Genomic DNA, 25430 nt, shown 5'->3' with positions numbered 1-25430 from the left:
CGTAGATGAGGAACGTTACAGTGAAGGACTTGAGAGGCAGTGATGGACGTATCTTTTTTCGCTCTGACCGTAACTTAGGTACAAGCTGGCTCATTGGATTCCACACTCTCCTTTTTCTATTGTGGATCACGGATTTGTATTTTAAACCACCTCGGATACTATATCCTCTTGAAAATGACAGTCGAGCACGCGAAATGGACATTTAAAGTGACTTTTATCTCCAAGACAATACATCGGTGACACACTTAGCTACTGAGCTAACGTGCTAGCATCGTTCTCAAATGAAGATAGAAACAAAATAAATAAACCCCTGACTGGAAGGATAGACAGAAGAGCAAAAATACTATTAAACCATGTACATGTAACTACACGGTTAAAAATTCTCAGCTTGGTAAGGCTTAACAATGCTGTTGCTAACGACGCTAAGGCTAATTTAGCAACTTAGCAACCGGACCTCACAGAACTATGATAAAAACATTAGCGCTCCGCCTACGCCAGCCAGCCCTCATCTGCTCATCAACAGCTGTGCTTACCTGCGTTCCAGCGATCAACGGCGTGACGAAGGACTTCATCCGTGGGTTTGGCGGCTAGCATCAGCTAGGCGTCTTCTATCAGGGTAAGTAGTCCTTGTTGTGTTGCTGTAAGTATTGTACTTAGCCGCTAAGACACCGATCGATCCCACCTACAACGTTCTTCTTTGCAGCCTCCATTGTTCATTAAACAAATTGCAAAAGATTCACCAACACAGATGTCCACAATACTGTGGAATTTTGTCGAAGAAAGCAAGAGGTTTTTCAATCGGGTCCGATGGGGTCCAACCACTTCCGTGGATTTTGTGACGTCACGCGCATAAATCATATCCAAAGGAGATTTTCAAGCGGAAGTGTGGCGGGAATTTTAAAATGTCACTTTATAAGTTAACCCGGCCGTATTGGCATGTGTTGCAATGTTAAGATGTCATCATTGATATATAAACTATCAGACTGCGTGGTCGCTAGTAGTGGCTTTCAGTAGGCCTTTAAAAAAAGTTATTTACGACTGAAAAAGTTGTCCCACTTAACTTAGTTTTCCAACTTTGTTCGTTACACTGTTCTTACCTTTCCACCTTTATATTGTGTTGTTTTGGCTTTAGGTGGTTGTGTTACGGCGTGTGCATTTCTTGTGGCTTTTCTCGCCTCCCGCTGGTGTTTGTTCAAGTGAAAGTACCGTATTTTTCACACTAAGGCGCACTTAGAATTCTTTCATTTTGTCAAAAATGGACAGTGCGCCTTATAGTTAATTAATAATAATAATAATAATAACTAGGATTTATATAGCGCTTTTCTAAGTACCCAAAGTCGCTTTACATGTTAAAAACCCATCATTCATTCACACCTGGTGGTGGTAAGCTACTTTCGTAGCCACAGCTGCCCTGGGGTAGACTGACGGATTAATTTTGCTTGTGCTTACCAACCTCGAAGATGTTCTATATGGTGACATCGTTTTATCGCTCAGCCCTACTTCTAACTAGGGTTGTCCCGATACCAATATTTTGACTTCCTGTTCAAAAAGAATTCCACCACGTTTCATAGCCGTTGTCCTCTCTTGCAGCTACGTTGACGTACGACACGCTTCGCTTTGGTGAGTTTGAGGATTTCCCCGAGACCTCAGACCCCGTGTGGATCTTAGGAAAACAGTACAGCGCCCTCACAGGTAGGGGTCACATTTACTTTTTTGACTTTTCCACATTCCCCTCTTTTTTTATTTGAATTTTTGATTCACGTAGAGAAAGATGAGATCCTATCAGACGTCACCTCGCGGCTTTGGTTCACATACAGAAAAAACTTCCCTCCGATCGGTGAGTGAAATTGAACAGCGTTGTTCCAAAGTTCCGTTTTTAAAAAAGTCAGCTTCGACCGCAGGTGGGACAGGACCCACGTCGGACACCGGGTGGGGCTGCATGTTGCGGTGCGGACAGATGATCCTCGGCGAGGCGCTGATGTGTCGACATTTGGGAAGAGGTAATTCATCTCCTCCAGCAAGTAGGCGGAGCCACTTTTAATCCCCCGCCCTCTCAGACTGGCGGTGGTCGGCGGGTGAGCAGCAGAGGGAAGAGTACCTCAGCATCCTCAACGCCTTCATCGACAAGAAGGACAGCTACTACTCCATCCATCAGATTGGTGAGTGGTCACACGTGGTCGCCGCCAGAAAGATGCCTCTCTTACTGGGATGTGTGAATTCTGCAGCCCAGATGGGAGTGGGAGAGGGGAAGCCTATTGGACAGTGGTATGGACCAAACACAGTCGCCCAGGTTCTAAAGTAAGTACTGACTGGACTTGCTCAGTCTGGTCCGAGGTCAAACTCTGGCCTCCATGGAAGCACCGTCATTTCCGCACTATAGAGCGCACCGTTGTACAAACCCCGTTTCCATATGAGTTGGGAAATGGTGTTAGATGTAAATATAAACGGAATACAATGTTTGGCAAATCATTTTCAAGCCATATTCAGTTGAATATGCTACAAAGACAACATATTTCATGTTCAAACTCATAAACTTTATTTTTTTGTGCAAATAATCATTAACTTTAGAATTTGATGGCAGCAACACGTGACAAAGAAGTTGGGAAAGGTGGCAATAAATACTGATAAAGTTGAGGAATGCTCATCAAACACTTATTTGGAACATCCCACAGGTGAACAGGCTAATTGGGAACAGGTGGGTGCCATGATTGGGTATAAAAGTAGATTCCATGAAATGCTCAGTCATTCACAAACAAGGATGGGGCGAGGGTCACCACTTTGTCAACAAATGCCTGAGCAAATTGTTGAACAGTTTAAGAACAACCTTTCTCAAGCAGCTATTGCAAGGAATTTAGGGATTTCACCATCTACGCTCCGTAATATCATCAAAGGGTTCGGAGAAATCACTGCACGTAAGCAGCTAAGCCCGTCACCTTCCATCCCTCAGGCTGTACTGCATCAACAAGCCACATCAGTGTGTAAAGGATATCACCGCATGGGCTCAGGAACACTTCAGAAACCCACTGTCAGTAACTACAGTTGGTCGCTACATCTGTAAGTGCAAGTTAAAACTCTCCTATGCAAGGCGAAAACCGTTTATCAACAACACCCAGAAACGCCGTCGGCTTCGCCGGGCCTGAGCTCATCTAAGATGGACTGATATAAAGTGGGAAAGTGTTCTGTGGTCTGACGAGTCCACATTTCAAATTGTTTGTGGAAACTGTGGACGTCGTGTCCTCCAGACCAAAGAGGAAAAGAACCATCCGGATTGTTCTAGGCGCAAAATGTAAAAGGCAGCATGTGTGGTGGTATGGGGGTGTATTAGTGCCCAAGACATGGGTAACTTACACATCTGTGAAGGCGCCATTAATGCTGAAAGGTACATACAGCTTTTGGAGCAACATATGTTGCCATCCAAGCAACGTTACCATGGACGCCCCTGCTTATTTCAGCAAGACAATGCCAAGCCAGGTGTTACATCAACGTGGCTTCATAGTAAAAGAGTGCGGGTACTAGACTGGCCTGCCTGTAGTCCAGACATTGAAAATGTGTGGCGCATTATGAAGCCTAAAATAGCAGAAGGGAGACCCCCGGACTGTTGAACAACTTAAGCTGTACATCAAGCAAGAATGGGAAAGAATTCCACCTGAGAAGCTTCAAAAATGTGTCTCCTCAGTTCCCAAACCTTTACTGAGTGTTGTTTATGAGTTTGAACATCAAATATGTTGTCTTTGTAGTGCATTAAATTGAATATGGGTTGAAAATGATTTGCAAATCATTGTATTCCGTTTATATTTACATCTAACACAATTTCCCAACTCATATGGAAGCGGGGTTTGTATAAGCCGCATCCACTAAGGAAATGTTTTCACCCCGTATATTAGCCGCACCAATCAATCCAAATCCAATCCACTTTATTTATATAGCACATTTACACAACAAGAATGTTTCCAAAGTGATGCACAGCCATGTTAAAAACAATATTAAAAACAATATTAAAAACAATATTATGCTACACCAATGACTGAATAAAAACAAAGAATAAATGAATAGAAAACCAATACAAAAACAATATAAAAAATAAATATGATTAAAAACGATTTTAAAGGGTAAAACCAATTATAACAGTAAAATAGACATCAAAATTTATAAAAAACACAGAGGACAGAAGACCACACAACTCGCGTAGTGTTAAAAGCCAAAGAATAAAAGTGGGTCTTAAGACGAGACTTAAAACACTCCACTGTTACTATTAGACTTAGACTTCCTTTTTATTGTCATTCAAATTTCAACTTTGCAGTACAGATAAGAACGACGTTTTGTTGCATTCGCTCATGGTAGTGCAGGATAAAAGAGCAATAAGGTGCAGACATAAATAAATAGATTACTGTACAGATAAATATATTGCACTTTTGCTTATGCATCCACGCTTATGGATGTATGTTATATTGTCTTTATATTCTAGCCAGTTCATCCATTTTTTATTCCTTATTAGCCGCAGATATAAAGTTCATGAAATGAGTTATTTAGATTTTATAAATGTTTGTTTACATACAGTAACACGGTAGTAAAATGGCTGATCCAACAAAACAGAAGTCATCGCCCACTAGCTGCGGAAGCTCCGCTCAGCTAAAGCAGGGGTGTCAAAGTCATTTTAGCTCAGGGGCCGCATGGAGGAAAAGGTGTGCACACGCAGGCCGGACTATTCAAATCATGGCATTAAAAGTAGGGATGCCGATAAATGCTTTAAAATGTAATATCGGAAATTATCGGTACCGGTGTCAAAATGATCCGTATCGGTTTCAAAAAGTAACATTTGTGACTTTTTAAAAGGCCGCTGTGTACACGGACGTAGGGAGAAGTACAGAGCGCCAATACACCTTAAAGGCGCTGCCTTTGCGTGCCGGTCCAGTCACATGATATCTACGGCTTTTCACACACACAAGTGAATGCAAGGCATACTTGGTCAACAGCCATACAGGTCACACTGAGGGTGACCGTATAAACAACTTGAACACTGTTACAAATATGCGCCACACTGTGAAGCCACACCAAACAAGAATGACAAACACATTTCGGGACAACATCCGCACCGTAACACAACATAAACACAACAGGACAAATACCCAGAACCCCTTGCAGCACTAACTCTTCCGGGACGCTACAATATGCCCCCCCCCCACCTCAACCTCCTCATGCATGTCCCAAATTCCAAGCTGCTGTTTTGAGGCATGTTAAAACAAATAATGCACTTTGTGACTTCAATAATAAATATGGCAGTGCCATGTTGCCATTTTTTTTTCATAACTTGACTTGATTTATTTTGTAAAACCTTGTTACATTGTTTAATGCATCCAGCGGGGCATCACAACAAAATTAGGCATAATAATGTGTTAATCCCACAACTGTATATATCAGTTGATACTGGAATCGGTAATTAAGAGTTGGGCAATATCGGAATATCGGATATCGGCAAAAAAAGCCATTATCGGACATCTCTAGTATAAACAGTTTTAGTTATATTGTAAAACTTACAAACGTTGATGAAGGAAGAATCCCTACGAGCAGAAACGCTATGGACGGTTAGAATACTGAACAGCACTTCTTCTCAGCACTAAATGGAAGGACACTGCAGCACTTGCAGCGAGCGAACTCGTCCAAAAGATGGCGCCGTAGTACTATAAAACCCCTTCTCAGTGTATTTGCTTGTTTTTTTTTTCAAAAGCATTTGTATTATAACTCTCAGCGAAGAAAAATCCATAAATTAGCCGCAGTGTCTTATAAGCCGCAGGGTTCAAAGTGTAGGAAAGAAGTAGTGGCGTATAGTCCGGAATTACAATATTATTAAAGGGTCTTTTTTTTTGTTTGTTTTGCCTTTCATTCTCAATCCATATGTAAGACAAGAACACATATGTTTTTCTTTTGTTATGCATTCTAACTGGTAAATAAACGCTAGTAAAAGTCAGCTAACACTGGAAGTAATAGGAGTCAGTGTGTCTATTGCGCACGTAAAGCCCTCTAAAAACATCCAAAAAGCACCAACAATACTCCATTTACATTTTTTTACCCAAATATCAACCAAGTATTACCGATAAAGTTATAAGTGCTAACACAGAGGAACTACTTTTAGCAGTACCTTGCTTACGCAGCTATTAACATATTGAGCTGCTGCATTGCCTCAGAGTTGGTGAAATGTAATTATAGATCATACATCATGCCTCCCACCTGGATAGTAAGAGGTTGTGGACAAAAACCCAGAAGTTGGTCAACTTTGACATCCAAATTATACCGGGAGATGGCGAGAAAGACATGAAAAGACGCTCGTTTTGGATTTTAAAAAAATTCACCTGTGTGAGGATTATGATTATTTGTTCATCTAAACGGAAAGATGCAAACATCCCATCAGTCGGTTTCCCAGTGAGAGCAGACCGTGTACAGTAAGTAATGGTTTTATTATGTTCACAGTTTGTGTATCTTGTTTAGCATTTAGCAAAACTGCTACTTGCTGGATCTGTTTATTACCAAGCTTATAAAACTTGTAGATCATCTTCCTTATCTTCAGGCTCAAAAATATGAGGTTCTGGATCATCATTTGTTCCAAAGTAGTCTTTGTTGTCTCTCAGGAAGTCTGCCGTGATTAGTAGTGTTGTTGTTGTTGAAGGGAATAGTGTCGACATGAAAACATTCTTCTTCATACTGCATTAATATATGCTGCTTTTAAACTTTCATGCAGAGAGGGAAACCACAACTAAAAGTGTATTTATTCAACAGCAGTGGCACAAACATTCATGTCATTTCCAAAACAATTATTATTATTACACTTATTTACTGATAGATAGATAGTACTTTGTTGATTCCTTCAGGAGAGTTCCCTCAGGAAAATTACAAATGTTAATTAATTAATTAAATGATGTTAATTAAAGGCCTACTGAAATGATTTTTTTTTATTTAAACGGGGATAGCAGATCCATTCTATGTGTCATACTTGATCATTTCGCGATATTGCCATATTTTTGCTGAAAGGATTTAGTAGAGAACATCGACGATAAAGTTCGCAACTTTTGGTCGCTGATAAAAAAAAAAAGCCTTGCCCGTACCGGAAGTAGCGTGACGTCACAGGAGGAAGGACTCCTCACAATTCCCCATTGTTTACAATGGAGCGAGAGAGATTCGGACCGAGAAAAGCGACGATTACCCCATTAATTTGAGCGAGGATGAAAGATTCGTGGATGAGGAACGTTAGAGTGACGAACTAGAGAGGCAGTGCAGGGTGTATCTTTTTTCGCTCTGACCGTAACTTAGGTACAAGCTGGCTCATTGGATTCCACACTTTCTCCTTTTTCTATTGTGGATCACGGATTTGTATTTGAAACCACCTCGTATACTATATCCTCTTGAAAATGAGAGTCGAGAACGCGAAATGGACATTCACAGTGACTTTTATCTCCACGACAATACATCAGCGAAGCTCTTTAGCTACAGAGCTAACGTGATAGCATCGGGCTCAAATGCAGATTGAAACAAAATAAATAAACCCCCGACTGGAAGGATAGACAGAAGATCAACAATACTATTAAACCATGGACATGTAACTACACGGTTAATGCTTTCCAGCCTGGCGAAGCTTAACAATGCTGTTGCTAACGACGCTGCAGCTAACTTAGCAACCGGACCTCACAGAGCTATGATAAAAACATTAGCGCTCCACCTACGCCAGCCAGCCCTCATCTGCTCATCAACACCCGTGCTCACCTGCATTCCAGCGATCGACGGCGCGACGAAGGACTTCACCCGATCATCCGTGCGGTTGGTGGCTAGCATCGGCTAGGCGTCTGCTATCCAAGTAAGTCCTCCTTGTCGTGTTGCTGCAGCCAGCCGCTAATACACCGATCCCACCTGCAACTTTCTTCTTTGCAGTCTCCATTGTTCATTAAACAAATTGCAAAAGATTCACCGACACAGATGTCCAGAATACTGTGGAATTGTTCGATGAAAACAGAGCAGTTTGTATGGTGACACATTGGGTACGAATACTTCCGTTGCCGTCGTGACGTCACGCGCATACGTCATCATACATAGACGTTTCCAACCGGAAGTTTAGCTGGGAATTTAAAATGTCACTTTATAAGTTAACCCGGCCGTATTGGCATGTGTTGCAATGTTAAGATTTTATCATTGATATATAAACTATCAGACTGCGTGGTCGGAAGTGGTGGCTTTCAGTAGGCCTTTAAAGCTAATTTAGCGTTTAGCTTAGCTATTAGCTGGATTGCTCATGCTTAGCATCTTCCTCCAGTGATAAGGATACTTAGTAATGATACTTTAGATACTAAGAAATGCTGTTTTTTTGCTGTCACAGAGGTGATTGTTATTATTAACTTAGGAGAGCGGCTCCACACTGTGTATGGCGATACACTATTAGCTGCTAGTCACACAGGTGATTATTATTATTATTATTAACTTAGGAGAGCGGCTCCACACTGTGTATGGCGATACACTATTAGCTGCTAGTCACACAGGTGATTATTATTATTAACTTAGGAGAGCGGCTCCACACTGCGTATAGACTATTAGCTGCTAGCCTTTTGTCAGCCGGGAGATTATAAATAAATACAATATCGGGCAGTATAGCTTGGTTGGTAGAGTGACCGTGCCAGCAACCTGAGGGTTCCAGGTTCGATCCCCGCTTCCGCCATCCTAGTCACTGCCGTTGTGTCCTTGGGCAAGACACTTTACCCACCAGTGCCACCCACAGTGCTTTAAATGTAACTTAGATATTGGCTTTCACATTGGAGTGTCACTTTCAAAGGCAAAATTAAAGTATTGCTGGAAACATGATTTTATATGGGACTTTATTGTATTATATGTGTAGTACATGTTCCAAACAGAAAAAAGCATAAAACACCACCAGAATTAGAGATATTACAAGTGAAAGTGATGAAGCTTATTAGTGTTTACGCTCATGACTTGGTGTAACTAAACATAAGATGAAGGAAATTGCATTTTATTGGTATTTGAAATGTATTCAATGTTTATAAATGAATATTTAAATATACTAAATGTAAAAAAGGGAATAAATATTCAAAATAAGATCATTAAATGAAATCTAGTTTGGTTACGCCAGGGGTGTCCAAACTTTGTCCACTGAGGGCCGCACACTGAAAAATCAAAGCAAGCGGGGGCCATTTTGATATTTTTTATTTTAAAAACCAATACAATAAATGTATAAAAAAATATACATTTAGGCCGCCACTCAGGCTTGATCCCGGTGAAACCAAAGAGTTTTGGTCAAAAAAATATAAAAAATGTGTCATTATTTAGTATTATTATTATTATTATTCAAAGTTTAAATCTCTAGAGCAACATTAGGTCTATCTGTCAAAAAAACGTTTTTAAACATTTAAGTTGTATGCCCTTTTTGTCAAAGAAAACCCAGGTTTTTTTTATGGGAAAACCCCCACCAAATATGCAATATTTCCCCCCAATTAAATTTTAAAGTAGAATATTTGAGATTATAAAATAATTGGAGCCTTAAAAAGGTCAATAACTCATAACAACATTGACATTTTTTGAGCAATGAGACACGCAAAAAAAAATCCCACTAAAATGATTGGGGATCCAAAAGGGTCCTACTCATTAAAGTGTTACAAAATAAATTATACTTTTCTTTTTTTTTTTACTGATTACTTTTAGCACAATAATCTCGAGATCAGCTTCAGATCTGTCCGTCAATTCTAAGTTTTTTTTGTTGTTTATGTTTTTTATTTGTTCCTTTTAGGCCCTTCTTTTAAAAAACAACAGCTCAGTTTTTTATATGGCAAACACAAAATATGCAACATTTTCCCCAAAGAATATCTCAAAGTGGAATATTTAATGTGACGTAATTGGAGCCTTGAATAGGTCAATAATTCATAACGACGTTGATTTTGATTAAATATTATTTTTTAAAGAAAGAAACAGCCTGCATGGCAGCTTTGTGTTATTAGAGTAAACATTGCAACTTTTTCTTGTTACATTTCACTTGTTTGCTCTTTTATACCACGTTTGTTTGGGGGTTTGTATCGTATTTTTAGAATGTGTCGTGGGGCCGTTAAAAAATGACCTGCGGGCCGCAAATGGCCCCCGGGCCGCACTTTGGACACCCCTGGGTTACGCCATCATGAGCGCAACACAAGGTTGTAAAAGTTTCAACTACCATTCTAAATAAGGTGTCAAAAGCAAACTGAAATCAAATACACACTTTTATATGAAAATATAAAAGAAATATACCTGAACAGAACGCTCATGATGGTTACACCAAAAAGTAACGCTATGAATCGCGGTTTTCCAAGTTTTTGGCGCATTTTTATGCTATTTCCAAGCATCTCCTTTTTTATTATCGTTGATTTTAAATGGTCAAACTAATGCATATTATATATGCATGCCCTAGTATACAAAAAAAAAGTCATATTTATTTGGATTGTTACATTTTGAAGTACATTTGTGCAGGTGGGTGCGAATGTACCCATTACCAGAGCTGTACACCTATGAGCATGCGGCTCTTTAGCGCCGCCCTAGTGGCTCTCTGGAGATTTTTCAAAAATGTATGAAGAATGGAAAAAGATGAGGGGGGAAAAAAATCTATTTTTTTGTTTTAGTATGGTTACTGTAGGAGGACAAACATGACACAAACCTCCGTAATTGTTATAAATAACACTGTTTATATTAAACATGCTTCACTGATTCAAGTATTTGGCGAGCGCCGTTTTGTCCTACTTATTTTGGCGGTCCTTGAACTCACCCTATAGTCTGTTTACATGTATAACTTTCTCCGACTTTCTAGGACGTGTTTTATGCCACTTCTTTTTCTGTCTCATTTTGTCCACCACACTTTTAACGTTGTACATGAGTGCACAAAGGTGAGTTTTGTTGATGTTATTGACTTGTGTGGAGTGCTAATCAGACATATTTGGTCACTGCATGACCGCAAGCTAATCGATGCTAACATGCTATTTAGGCTAGCTATATGTACATATTGCATCATTATGCCTCATTTGTAGCTATATTTGAGCTAATTTAGTTTCCTTTAAGTCCTCTTAATTACATTTATATCTCATGACACATGTAATATGGCTTTTAATTTTTTGCGGCTCCAGACAGATTTGTTTTTGTTTTTTTGGTCCAATATGGCTCTTTCAACATTTTGGGTTGCCGACCACTGACCTATGTAAAAGCGCTTTGAGTCACTAGAGAAAAGCGCTATATAAATATAATTCACTTCACGTCAGCCAGAGGGGATCGTCATTAAAAGGCGTTAATTGACGATCATGTACAGTTGTAGGTCACATTTTAACATGGCCTTAAGTGTAAAAAGAAGTGAATCCCTGTTAATCTTTGCCTACAAGTTAGGTTAGCTCATGGTGATGCTGGAGTTTTCATTGTGAGCCCGTTACCTTTTTCTTCGTCTTAACACATCTTGATGCGTCTAAATGGTGTTTCACAAGCAAGGCAGTCGATAAGAAGAAATAGAAATGGATATCCTGCTGCAATATTCATGCCCGAGCCGGCGTTAAAAGCCCTTTTACTTCCAGGAAGCTGGCCGTGTTCGATACCTGGAGCAGACTGGTGGTGCACGTGGCCATGGACAACACGGTGGTCATCGAGGAGATCAGTGAGTCCGCTAGCAAAGAGCGCAAAGATGCAAAAAGTGACGACGGTTTTGTTGCCCGTGACAGAGCGCCTGTGCATGCCCTGGCTGGACGCCGTGGGAGCGTGTGGCGACTCGGGGGCCACCGGCGGGCTCAACGGCTGCATGGAGGGCGCCTGCGCTCTCGTGGAGGAGGAGACGGCGCTTTGGAGGCCGCTCGTCCTGCTCATCCCGCTCAGGCTGGGACTGAGCGACATCAACGAGGCCTACATCGAAACACTCAAGGTGACGACACATACAGGAAGTGGAGAAAATACGGATAAATATGAGTAGGGCTGGGAAGTGTTTTATTGTCAGGTTCAAACACCGAACTATCTATTACGCAAGACAAGAAGAAGGAACCAGGCAGAGACAGAGTTCAATTTTTCTCATGAGGAGAGACATATTGGGCCCTATGCTCTGAAGTACAGCCCCCGCGCTCCTCTATTTATTCGGGAGGTCCCTAGTTAACATGACTGAGGCTGCTTCTGAAGGGAGGGGTAACGCAAGCAGCCCCCAGTAGACACAATACGTGATTATTCAGAATGGAAATGTGCGGACACTCGCGATTTCGCCCCGTCTCCGTTTTGTCTGCGTTGAGGTACTCGATGTCCGTCCTTGGCTGTCAGCAGGCAGGGTCTGGGAACAAACTGCTGACACCAGACAACTCGCAAAGCAAGGTTACAAGTTGTGCCTTTGCACGGATAGAAAAGTACAACTTCCGCACAATTGATAATAACCATAGCAACGGCCTGTAAGCATAAGAGTTGTGTGGTAACTTATACAGAATTATTCTAACATTTATGACCTAAGGAAAATAAGGAGTAAGAGGAACATAATAAATATAAACATTTTTATTTGAAATGTAACCTTCCTCTGATTATAACCCCTCAGCTCTCAAGGCAGAAAGGAAATGTCGACATAAGCATGGAAAACACTCAATGTCAACAAAATAGTAAAATCACATTGAAGGTGCAAAAATAAAGAATATGTAAGAAATGCTTCATAAAGTGTAAGAAAATAGTGTGAAAATGTAAACATGGAAAAACTTGACAAGTATTTTTTGCAGGTTTAATGCCAGGAAGTCACAGCTGTGGTCTAAGGTGGTGTGGTATTGCATCATTTACGGACCACCTTGGTCTGACTACGGTCCATTTAAAAAAAAAAAAAGTGTCTTACTGTCCAGGTGACTTTTCCTTTTTTTATCCACAATTTCTTAATTTTGACTCTCTCTTCTCACTCCATGCAAAGAAACAAACTAAGTAATAGTTGATACTGTCACCTGATTGGCCGTTAGCGGGTCACGTGACGTGTTTATCATGATACATGTTGATATTGCCCAGCCCTAGTGGAGTATATTGTACAGATGAATACATGAACGTGATCAGGCAAGTGAGGAGAGTCTGTGTCCTACCTCGGTGTTTTTTTGCGTTGAAAAAACGCGGAGGCACACCACCAGCAGAGATCATTAAAAAACAAAACTCAGTTGACAGTAAAAAGTCGTTGTCGCAGTTGTTGGATATGACTTTAAAGCATAACCAAGCATGCATCACTATAGCTCTTGTCTCAAAGTAGGTGTACTGTCACCACCTGTCACATCACACCATGACTTATTTGGACTTTATTCTTGTTTTCCTGTGTGTAGTGTTTTACTTCTTGTCTTGCGCTCCTATTTTGGTGGCTTTTTCTCTTTTTTTTGGTATTTTCCTGTTGCAGTTTCATGTCTTCCTTTGAGCGATATTTCCTGCATCTACTTTGTTTTAGCCATCAAGAATATTTCAGTTGTTTTTAATCCTTCTTTGTGGGGACACTGTTGATTGTCATGTCATGTTCGGATGTACATTGTCTTTGCTCCACAGTAAGTCTTTGCTGTTGTCCAGCATTCTGTTTTTGTTTACTTTGTAGCCAGTTCAGTTTTAGTTTCATTCTGCATAGCCTTCCCTAAGCTTCAATGCCTTTTCTTAGTGGCACTCACCTTTTGTTTATTTTTGGTTTAAGCATTAGATACCTTTTTACCTGCACACTGCCTCCCGCTGTTTCCGACATCTACAAAGCAATTAGCTACTGGTTGCCACTAGAGATGTCCGATAATATCAGCCTGCCGATATTATCGGACGATAAATGCGTTAAAATGTAATATTGGAAATTATCGGTACCGTTTTTTTTATTGGTATCGTTTTTTGTTTTTTTCAATCAACATAAAAACACAAGATACACTTACAATTAGTGCACCAACCCAAAAAAGCTCCCTCCCCCATTTACACTCATTCACACAAAAGGGTTGTTTCTTTCTGTTATTAATATTCTGCTTCCTACATTATATATCTATACAGTCTGCAAGGGATACAGTCCGTAAGCACACATGATTGTGCGTGCTGCTGGTCCACTAATATTACTAACCTTTAACAGTTAATTTTACTCATTTTCATTAATTACTAGTTTCTATGTACCTATTTTTATATTGTTTTACTTTCTTTTTTATTCAAGAAAATGTTTTTAATTTATTTATCTTATTTTATTTTATTTTATTTTTTTAAAAATGACCTTATCTTCACCATACCTGGTTGTCCAAATTAGGCATAATAATGTGTTAATTCCACGACTGTATATATCGGTGGATATCGGTATCGGTTGATATCGGTATCAGTAATTAAAGAGTTGGACAATATCGGAATATTGGATATCGGCAAAAAGCCATTATCGGACATCCCTAGTTGCCACCTACTGATATGGAAGAGTATAACGTGGTAAGTCAGTCGATCTCCAGACAGTACAGAAACTCAACAACAACACATCATTTGCAGACTTGTTTGCAAAAAATATTTTTAACCCAAGTAGGTGAAACTAGATTATCTCCCACGGCACACCAGACTGTATCTCACGGCCGCGGCACAGTGGTTGAAAAACACTGTCCTACATGACAGAGAAGGATTGAGAATGAAAATTCAGTTGCCATCCCCAATTCCTGATTGATATTGTCAGGTTCAAACACTGATGACATCTATTAAACAAGACAAAAAGCAAAGAATCAAACAGACAGAATTCAATTTGGACTCAATTGAGGAGAGACGCCGGGACACTGCACTCTTGTACAATCTCCAGCACGCTCTGGCGAAAAAGATTATACAACTCCTCCTTTATTATCTCTGACCACAGCTGCTTCCAGAAGGGAAGTGGGTCGTAAACAGCGTTGCCTTTGGTTACAGAACAGTTCAAAAGAAAAGGTCGTAAACACTTCACAGAAAAGGTCGTAAACGAGTTCAAAAAGAGTTCGTAAAATAGTTAAAAAAGGGGTCCATAAAATAGTTCAAAAAGAGTTCGTAAAATAGTTAAAAAAGGAGTCCATAAAATAGTTCAAAAAGAGTTCGTAAAATAGTTAAAAAAGGGGTCCATAAAATAGTTCAAAAAGAGTTCGTAAAATAGTTCAAAAAGGGGTCCATAAAATAGTTCAAAAAGAGTTCGTAAAATAGTTCAAAAAGAGGTCCATAAAATACTTCAAAAAGAGTTCGTAAAATACTTCAAAAAGGGGTCCATAAAATAGTTCAAAAAGAGTTCGTAAGATAGTTCAAAAAGGGGTCCATAAAATAGTTCAAAAAGGGGTCCATAAAATAGTTCAAAAAGAGTTCGTAAAATAGTTCAAAAAGAGTTTGTAAAATAGTTCAAAAAGAGTTCGTAAAATAGTTCAAAAAGGGATCCATAAAATAGTTCAAAGAGTTTGTAAAATAGTTCAAAAAGAGTTCGTAAAATAGTTAAAAAAGGGGTCCATAAAATAGTTCAAAAAGAGTTCCTAAAATGGTTCAAAAAGGGGTCATAAAATAGTTCAAAAAGAGTTTGTAAATAGTTCAAAAAGGGGTCCATAAAATAGTTCAAAAAGAGTTCGTAAAATAGTTAAAAAAGGGGTCATGAAATAGTTCAAAAAGAGTTTGTAAATAGTTCAAAAAGGGGTCCATAAAATAGTTCAAAAAGGGGTCCATAAAATAGTTCAAAAAGGGGTCCATAAAATACTTCAAAAAGGGGTCCATAAAATACTTCAAAAAGAGTTTGTAAATAGTTCAAAAAGGGGTCCATAAAATAGTTCAAAAAGGGGTCCATAAAATAGTTCAAAAAGGGGTCCATAAAATACTTCAAAAAGGGGTCCATAAAATACTTCAAAAAGGGGTCCATAAAATAGTTCAAAAAGAGTTTGTAAATAGTTCAAAAAGGGGTCCATAAAATAGTTCAAAAAGGGGTCCATAAAATAGTTCAACAAGAGGTTGTCTGGAAATTGGGCAGATCCTGCCTTCTCTCCGCTTTGAAGTCCTAGGGTTAGAACAATATCTTTCTGTTGATTATCATACATGAGAGAAAAGCCTTCATGTTGCTTCCCCTTACTCAGTGGAGTTTTACCTGCCTTCTCTTGGTAGCTTTCAAAGACAGCTTTTTTTTTGTCTTTTGTCATTTCAACACAAAGTATTGTGATCATTTAGATAGAACTATTCTGCCAGATTTATTAAGGGTGTGCCAGTACGTCTGTCTTCATTTGATAACATTTGCCAGGTCAGAAAATCTAAAAAAGAAGTGCTCTTCTCTCGCAGCAATGCTTCATGCTGCCTCAGTCGCTGGGCGTCATCGGTGGCAAACCCAACAGCGCTCACTTCTTCATCGGCTACGTGGGTATGTGGCCTCCCTCCCCCGCCCGTCTCCTGTCCATTCCACCGTCCTCCTCACCGCCTTTTCCCTCCAGGGGAGGAGCTCATCTATCTGGACCCGCACACCACGCAGCCGTCGGTGGAGCCGTGCGAGGACGGCCAGGTGCCCGACGACACGTACCACTGCCAGCACCCGCCCTGCCGCATGCACATCTGTGAACTGGACCCGTCCATCGCCGCGGTGAGACCAGACCGCCACTCTGGAAAAACTAAGTCTTTACAGGTCCCCCCCCAGCAGGGGGCGCTCCTACCACGTCTCACCTGAGCTCTCGCCTTCCCGCAGGGTTTCTTTTGCAGGACGGAGGACGACTTTGACGACTGGTGCATGCGCATCAGGAGGGTATGTCAACACTGCACCCTTGTAATGTAACACAATGTAACACTGGGTGTGTTGTAGCTGTCGTGCAACCGTGGTGGCTTACCCATGTTTGAGCTGGTGGACTGTCAGCCGTCACACATGGTCAATGTGGAAACCCTCAACCTGACTCCAGGTAAGCACTTCCAACACAACAGGACCTCCAAGTCAGGGACGTCAGAGTGGTTTTCATTGAGGGCCACATCACACTTATGGCTGCCATCATTATTAATTATAGCAATTGTTTGAAGTAGACTATCCATTTTACAGTAAAAACTTCACATTTACACATTTTTACTGTCAAATATACAGTTTTTTATTTTATTTTACATTTTACAGTAAATGTAAAAACAGTACCACTGTGTTTTGGGGGGTTTTTACGGAAAAAGCTGGCAATTTGGTCGCCAGAATTTTAGTGTTAAATAGACATAGTTTTTTTTACAACATGATATTATTCATGGAAAAACAGCACAAGTTATTTTTTTATTCTGGCAACTTAGCTGGCAGTTTTTCTACCGTAAAAACAAATGTAGCGTCTTTCCATTGACAGTAATACACTGTTAAAAACAAGATTTTACAGTAAAGATATGGCAGCTCAGTCAACAGAATTTTACCGCAAAATGGTGTTGTTGTTTTTTCAATTTACAGTAATAAGCTGTAAAGAAGGTAAAATGTATTGTCATTTTTATTCATTTGATGGGTAGTTTGCTGTAGAGTATTTTTATTTCAGTGAATAATGTATGGATTTGCCTCTGGATTTCATTATTAATTATACAAATTGTTTTAAGTAGACTGTCCATTTTACAGTAAAAACTTCACATTTACACATTTTTACTGCAAAATATAGTGTTTTTTATTTTTATTTTACATTTTACAGTAGAAATTGTTTTAAGTAGACTGTCCATTTTACAGTAAAAACTTTACATTTACAATTTTTTACTGTAAAATATAGTGTTTTTTATTTTTATTCTACATTTTACGGAAAAAGCTGGCAATTTGGTCGCCAGAATGTTTGTGTTAAATGGACATTGTTTTTTACAACATGATATTATTCATGGAAAAACAGTACATGTTCTTTTTTTATTCTGGCAACTTAGCTGGCAGTTTTTCTACCGTAAAAACAAATGTAGCATCTTTCCATTGACAGTAATACACTGTTAAAAACAAGATTTTACAGTAAAGATATGGCAGCTCAGTCAACAGACTTTTATCTCAAAATTTTTTGTTTATTTTTTCAATTTACAGTAATATGCTGTAAAGGAAAACGTAAAATGTATTGTCATTTTTATTCATTTGATGGGTAGTTTGCTGTAAAGTGAAGTATTTTTATTACAGTGAATAATGTATGGATTTCATTATTAATTATACAAATTGTTTTAAGTAGACTGTCCATTTAACAGTAAAAACTTCACATTTACACATTTTTACTGTAAAATATACCGTTTTTTATTTTTATTTTACATTTCACGGTAAATGTAAAAACAGTACCACTGTGTTTTGGGGGTTTTTTAAGGAAAAAGCTGGCAATTTTCTCGCCAGAATGTTTGTGTTAAATGGACATTGTTTTTTTTTACAACATGATATTGTTAATGGAAAAACAGTACAAGTTCTTTTTTTATTCTGGCAACTTAGCTGGCCGTTTTTCTACCGTAAAAACAAATGTAGCATCTTTCCATTGACAGTAATACACTGTTAAAAACAAGATTTTACAGTAAAGATATGGCAGCTCAGTCAACAGACTTTTATCGCAACATTTTTTGTTTATTTTTTCAATTTACAGTAATATGCTGTAAAGGAAAACGTAAAATGTATTGTCATTTTTATTCATTTGATGGGTAGTTTGCTGTAAAGTGAAGTATTTTTATTACAGTGAATAATGTATGGATTTCATTATTAATTATACAAATTGTTTTAAGTAGACTGTCCATTTTACAGTAAAACTTCACATTTACACATTTTTTCTGTAAAATATTTTTACTGTAAAATATAGTGTTTTTTATTTTTATTTTACATTTTACGGTAAATGTAAAAACAGTACCACTGTGTTTTGGGGGGTTTTTACGGAAAAAGCTGGCAATTTGGTCGCCAGAATTTTAGTGTTAAATAGACATAGTTTTTTTTACAACATGATATTATTCATGAAAAAACAGTACATGTTATTTTTTTATTCTGGCAACTTAGCTGGCAGTTTTTCTACTGTAAAAACAAATGTAGCGTCTTTCCATTGACAGTAATACACTGTTAAAAACAAGATTTTACAGTAAAGATATGGCAGCTAAGTCAACAGAATTTTACCGCAAATTTTTTTTAAATTTACAGTAATATGCTGTAAAGGAAAACGTAAAATGTATTGTCATTTTTATTCATTTGATGGGTAGTTTGCTGTAAAGTGAAGTATTTTTATTACAGTGAATAATGTATGGATTTCATTATTAATTATACAAATTGTTTTAAGTAGACTGTCCATTTTACAGTAAAAACTTCACATTTACACATTTTTTCTGTAAAATATTTTTACTGTAAAATATAGTGTTTTTTATTTTTATTTTACATTTTACGGTAAATGTCAAAACAGTACCACTGTGTTTTGGGGGGTTTTTACGGAAAAAGCTGGCAATTTGGTCGCCAGAATTTTAGTGTTAAATAGACATAGTTTTTTTTACACCAAGATATTATTCATGGAAAAACAGTACATGTTATTTTTTTATTCTGGCAACTTAGCTGGCAGTTTTTCTACCGTAAAAACAAATGTAGCGTCTTTCCATTGACAGTAATACACTGTTAAAAACAAGATTTTACAGTAAAGATATGGCAGCTAAGTCAACAGAATTTTACCGCAAATTTTTTTTAAATTTACAGTAATATGCTGTAAAGGAAAACATAAAATGTATTGTCATTTTTATTCATTTGATGGGTAGTTTGCTGTAAAGTGAAGTATTTTTATTACAGTGAATAATGTATGGATTTCATTATTAATTATACAAATTGTTTTAAGTAGACTGTCCATTTTACAGTAAAAACTTCACATTTACACATTTTTTCTGTAAAATATTTTTACTGTAAAATATAGTGTTTTTTATTTTTATTTTACATTTTACGGTAAATGTCAAAACAGTACCACTGTGTTTTGGGGGGTTTTTACGGAAAAAGCTGGCAATTTGGTCGCCAGAATTTTAGTGTTAAATAGACATAGTTTTTTTTACACCAAGATATTATTCATGGAAAAACAGTACATGTTATTTTTTTATTCTGGCAACTTAGCTGGCAGTTTTTCTACCGTAAAAACAAATGTAGCGTCTTTCCATTGACAGTAATACACTGTTAAAAACAAGATTTTACAGTAAAGATATGGCAGCTAAGTCAACAGAATTTTACCGCAAATTTTTTTTAAATTTACAGTAATATGCTGTAAAGGAAAACATAAAATGTATTGTCATTTTTATTCATTTGATGGGTAGTTTGCTGTAAAGTGAAGTATTTTTATTTAGACCAAAACATATTTGGAGAGTATGATAATATACTGTAATATTTGTTGCAATATTGGATACTATTAAAGTTTAAAAAGTATGCAATTTCAAGCGGTACATATATTTTTTCTGTCAAAATAAAAACAAATAATTACATTTAGTGAGAAAATATGCAGTACTTTATTGACACACAACATTTCCAGGTGTTTGCGGGCCAGATAAAATGATGTGGCGGGCCAGATAAAATGATGTGGCGGGCCACCTCCAGCCCCCGGGCCTTGACTTTGACACCCGTGTTCTAAAGCACGATGGCCGACTGGGGCAAACGCACAACCTGGCACAAAACAAACAAATCCTCAAAGCACAAGCAATGCGGGGAAAAACCGTGTTGGACCAATTATCGGCGCCGATATTTGGCATTTTTATGTATATCTGTATCAACCATTTTTTTTACAACTGCGACAGAAGATACTGTATTTACACATATGATACCAGTATTTAGTATGTAAAAAAACAATTTATCTCCCTCCTGCATATTTCTGCCGCTTACCTGTCAAAACTCCCATTTTTTGTCGTTCTTTCCGAGCCCGTTTTGTTTGTTTTCACTACCCCAGCGATAGCATCCACTCGTAGGCTTGTTAAAAGGAGCGTGGCTAGTCTAATGTTCCCTAATTCAGTGAATATAACACACCAGAGATGGATGCACATATCTGCCAACATCCAAACTTTGCATGAATATTTTTGATAAATAGGAGATTATGAAGAATAGCAGGCAGCAGCTCACACATTCTCATACTTTCTGTAACACCAGCTTGAAAAATGTCTAAACTATAATCTACGTGAAGAAGCCCAGAATTGTTTTCAGTTAAACGTTCACAATATTTCAGGGTTCTCGTCAAGAAAACCTTAAAATGTATTAAATCCATAAACTGCTGTAAAATTGTATACAATTTTAAAAACAAGATGTTTTAGAAAAATCCAATATTTTTACCAATTTTCTCAGGACATTTTCCGTATTTTGACATGCAAATGCTGATGCTCCTTGTAATAAATAAAAGTGTTTGGCTGCTAAATAATAATAATTATTATTATTATTAGCACCGCATAAAAAATTCATGTTGAAATCACTTTCACTGCAAATGAATATCGGTTATTTATTTGCATTTGACCAACAAAATCAGGATTGGTCCTAAAAAAAAAAAACATCAGTCCATCTCTAGAAAACACAAACACAAGTTAGCATGCTACTAGGAAGTAGAGTTGTTCAATATACCGGTACTAGTAAAGTACCGCGATACTAATGAATCATATTCGGTACTATACCGCCTCCAAAAAGTCTTAACTATGCAAAAATATATGATCAAACATTCAAACTATTTTTTAAATAGAAATAAATACTAATAATAATAAGTTTTCCATCAAATGGTGCAATGTAAAAGTAGCAATAGATTTCATGGTCAAATTGTGAAATTTACTGTGCTTTTTACAGCATTTTTCTCTAAATAAAAAAAACTGTACTTTTTTTTTTAGTGTAATAAACTGTGGTGCCGTTTTGGAATTTACAGTAATACACCAAAAAATCTACACTTGTGCCAAAATTTTACTGTAAATTGGCAGTTTTTTTTTATTTACAGTAAAAAAACAAATGTACATTTTACAGTAAAATTCTGGCAACTTAGCTGCCTTTTTTTTTTTTTTTTACCATAAAAACAGCAGTACTGTTTTTCCATTTACAGTAATATACAGTACATTTTGAGGGGAAGTTATTGCAACTTACCATGTTTCTTTTTACATTTTAGTTTTAAAAAAATGTAATAAAATGCATTTAAAAAATGGTGTAATAATAGTATTCACTGTTAGAAGCGGCCCTGTAAATAATATGTATCAGTAAAGTATTGTAACTTTTCTTACTAAATGTATTCTCTATTTCTATTTTGGGAGAAATAAATAAATGTACTCATGTAATCGCAAATTATGTCAATTTTAATATTGTCTAATTATGCAAAAATATATGATCAAACATTCAAACCATTTTTTAAATAGAAAAAATTACTACTAATAATAATAAGTTATCCATCAAATGGTGCAATGTAAAAGTAGCAATAGATTTCATGGTCAAATTGTGACATTTACTGTATTTTTTTACAGCATTTTTCTCTAAATGAAAAAAACTGTACTTTTTTTTACTGTAATAAACTGTGGTGCCGTTTTGGCATTTACAGTAATACACCCAAAAATATACACTTGTTGATTGGCGGTAAAAAACAAAAACTGGAAGCTCAGGTTCCAAAATGTTACTGTAAAATTGCAGCTTTTTTTTAATTTACAGCAAAAAAATAAATGTACATTTTGCAGTAAAATTCTGACATTTTAAGGTGAAATTATTGCAACTTACCATATTTTTTGGACATTTTAGTTTAAAAAAAATCTACTAATAAAATGCATTAAAAATGGTGTAATAATAGTATTCACTGTTAGAAGCGGCCCTGTAAATAATATGTATCAGTAAAGTATTGTAACTTTTCTTACTAAATGTATTCTTTCTTTATATTTTGGGAGAAAAAAAATATATGTACTCATGTAATCACAAATTATGTTAATTTAAATATTGTCTAATTATGCAAAAATATATGATCAAACAATTTTTTAAATAGAAATAAATACTAATAATAATAAGTTATCCATCAAATGGTGCAATGTAAAAGTAGCAATAGATTTCATGGTCAAATTGTGACATTTACTGTGCTTTTTACAGCATTTTTCTCTAAATGAAAAAAACAGTACTTTTGTTTTACTGTAATAAACCGTGGTGCCGTTTTGGCATTTACAGTAATACACCCAAAAATATACACTTTTTGATTGGCAGTAAAAAACAAAAACTGGAAGCTTAGGTTCCAAAATGTTACTGTAAAATTGCAGCTTTTTTAAAAATTTACAGCAAAAAAATAAATGTACATTTTGCAGTAAAATTCTGACATTTTAAGGTGAAATTATTGCAACTTACCATATTTTTTGGACATTTTAGTTTAAAAAAATCTACTAATAAAATGCATTTGAAATGGTGTAATAATAGTATTCACTGTTAGAAGCGGCCCTGTAAATAATATGTATCAGTAAAGTATTGTAACTTTTCTTACTAAATGTATTCTTTCTTTCTATTTTGGGAGAAAAAAATATATGTACTCATGTAATCGCAAATTATGTTAATTTAAATATTGTCTAATTATGCAAAAATATATGATCAAACCATTTTTTTTGTAGAAATAAATACTAATAATAATAATAAGTTATCCATCAAATGGTGCAATGTAAAAGTAGCAATAGATTTCATGGTCAAATTGTGAAATTTACTGTATTTTTTTACAGCAATTTTCTCTAAATGAAAAAAACTGTACTTTTTTTTACTGTAATAAACTGTGGTGCCGTTTTGGCATTTACAGTAATACACCCAAAAATCTACACATGAGCCAAAATGTTACTGTAAATTGGCAGGTTTTTTTATTTACAGTAAAAAAACTAAAGTCAATTTTACAGTAAAATTCTGGCAACTGAGCTGCCTTTTTTTTACCATAAAAACACCAGTACTGTTTTTCCATTTACAGTAATATACAGTACATTTTGAGGGGAAGTTATTGCATCTTACCATGTTTTTTTACATTTTAGTTTAAAAAAAAAGAAGTAATAAAATGCATAAAAAAATGGTGTATAATAGTATTCACTGTTAGAATCGGCCCTGTAAATAATATGTATCAGTAAAGTATTGTAACTTTTCTTACTAAATGTATTCTTTCTTTCTATTTTGGGAGAAAAAAATATATGTACTCATGTAATCGCAAATTATGTTAATTTAAATATTGTCTAATTATGCAAAAATATATGATCAAACCATTTTTTAAATAGAAATAAATACTAATAATAATAAGTTATCCATCAAATGGTGCAATGTAAAAGTAGCAATAGATTTCATGGTCAAATTGTGAAATTTACTGTATTTTTTTACAGCATTTTTCTCTAAATGAAAAAAACTGTACTTTTGTTTTACTGTAATAAACTGTGGTGCCGTTTTGGCATTTACAGTAATACACCCAAAAATATACACTTGTTGATTGGCAGTAAAAAACAAAAACTGAAAGTTCAGGTTCCAAAATGTTACTGTAAAATTGCAGCTTTTTTTTAAAATTTACAGCAAAAAAATAAATGCACATTTTGCAGTAAAATTCTGACATTTTAAGGAGAAATTATTGCAATTTACCCTATTTTTTTGGACATTTTAGTTTTTTTTAAAATATACTAATAAAATGCAAAAAAAAATGGTGTAATAATAGTATTCACTGTTAGAAGCGGCCCTGTAAATATGTATCAGTAAAGTATTGTAACTTTTCTTACTAAATGTATTCTTTCTTTCTATTTTGGGAGAAAAAAAATATATGTACTCATGTAATCGCAAATTATGTTAAATTAAATATTGTCTAATTGTGCAAAAATATATGATCAAACATTCAAACCATTTTTTAAATAGAAATAAATACTACCAATAATAATAAGTTATCCATCAAATGGTGCAATGTAAAAGTAGCAATAGATTTCATGGTCAAATTGTGAAATTTACTGTGTTTTTTTACAGCATTTTTCTCTAAATGAAAAAAACTGTACTTTTTTTTACTGTAATAAACCGTGGTGCCGTTTTGGCATTTACAGTAATACACCCAAAAATATACACTTGTTGATTGGCGGTAAAAAACAAAAACTGGAAGCTCAGGTTCCAAAATGTTACTGTAAAATTGCAGCTTTTTTAAAAATTTACAGCAAAAAAATAAATGCACATTTTGCAGTAAAATTCTGACATTTTAAGGTGAAATTATTGCAACTTACCATATTTTTTGGACATTTTAGTTTAAAAAAACAAAAAACTAATAAAATGCATTAAAAATGGTGTAATAATAGTATTCACTGTTAGAAGCGGCCCTGTAAATAATATGTATCAGTAAAGTATTGTAACTTTTCTTACTAAATGTATTCTTTCTTTCTATTTTGGGAGAAAAAAAATAAATGTACTCATGTAATCACAAATTATGTTAATTTAAATATTGTCTAATTATGCAAAAATATATGATCAAACAATTTTTTAAATAGAAATAAATACTAATAATAATAAGTTATCCATCAAATGGTGCAATGTAAAAGTAGCAATAGATTTCATGGTCAAATTGTGAAATTTACTGTGCTTTTTACAGCAATTTTCTCTAAATGAAAAA

General features: G+C 36.1%; 1 protein-coding gene across 3 annotated transcripts in view; it reads left to right on the top strand.

Annotated features, from left to right (window-relative positions):
* atg4b (autophagy related 4B, cysteine peptidase) overlaps positions 1 to 25430 on the top strand; it is a 37937-nt gene that overhangs the window by 10306 nt on the left and 2201 nt on the right. For all 3 annotated transcript variants that reach the window (XM_062039014.1, XM_062039012.1, XM_062039013.1), the window contains exons 2-12: positions 1591 to 1692; positions 1766 to 1837; positions 1902 to 2000; positions 2058 to 2159; positions 2226 to 2298; positions 11571 to 11650; positions 11715 to 11911; positions 16240 to 16318; positions 16389 to 16534; positions 16637 to 16693; positions 16751 to 16844. In XM_062039014.1, coding sequence (XP_061894998.1) covers positions 1591 to 1692; positions 1766 to 1837; positions 1902 to 2000; positions 2058 to 2159; positions 2226 to 2298; positions 11571 to 11650; positions 11715 to 11911; positions 16240 to 16318; positions 16389 to 16534; positions 16637 to 16693; positions 16751 to 16844 — 1101 coding nt within the window. The remainder of the gene's footprint in view (positions 1 to 1590; positions 1693 to 1765; positions 1838 to 1901; positions 2001 to 2057; positions 2160 to 2225; positions 2299 to 11570; positions 11651 to 11714; positions 11912 to 16239; positions 16319 to 16388; positions 16535 to 16636; positions 16694 to 16750; positions 16845 to 25430) is intronic.

The sequence above is a fragment of the Entelurus aequoreus genome, linkage group LG27 (assembly GCF_033978785.1).
Source record: "Entelurus aequoreus isolate RoL-2023_Sb linkage group LG27, RoL_Eaeq_v1.1, whole genome shotgun sequence".
NCBI classification, from domain to species: Eukaryota; Metazoa; Chordata; class Actinopteri; order Syngnathiformes; family Syngnathidae; genus Entelurus; species Entelurus aequoreus.
This window is presented reverse-complemented; position numbering and strand designations above follow the sequence as displayed.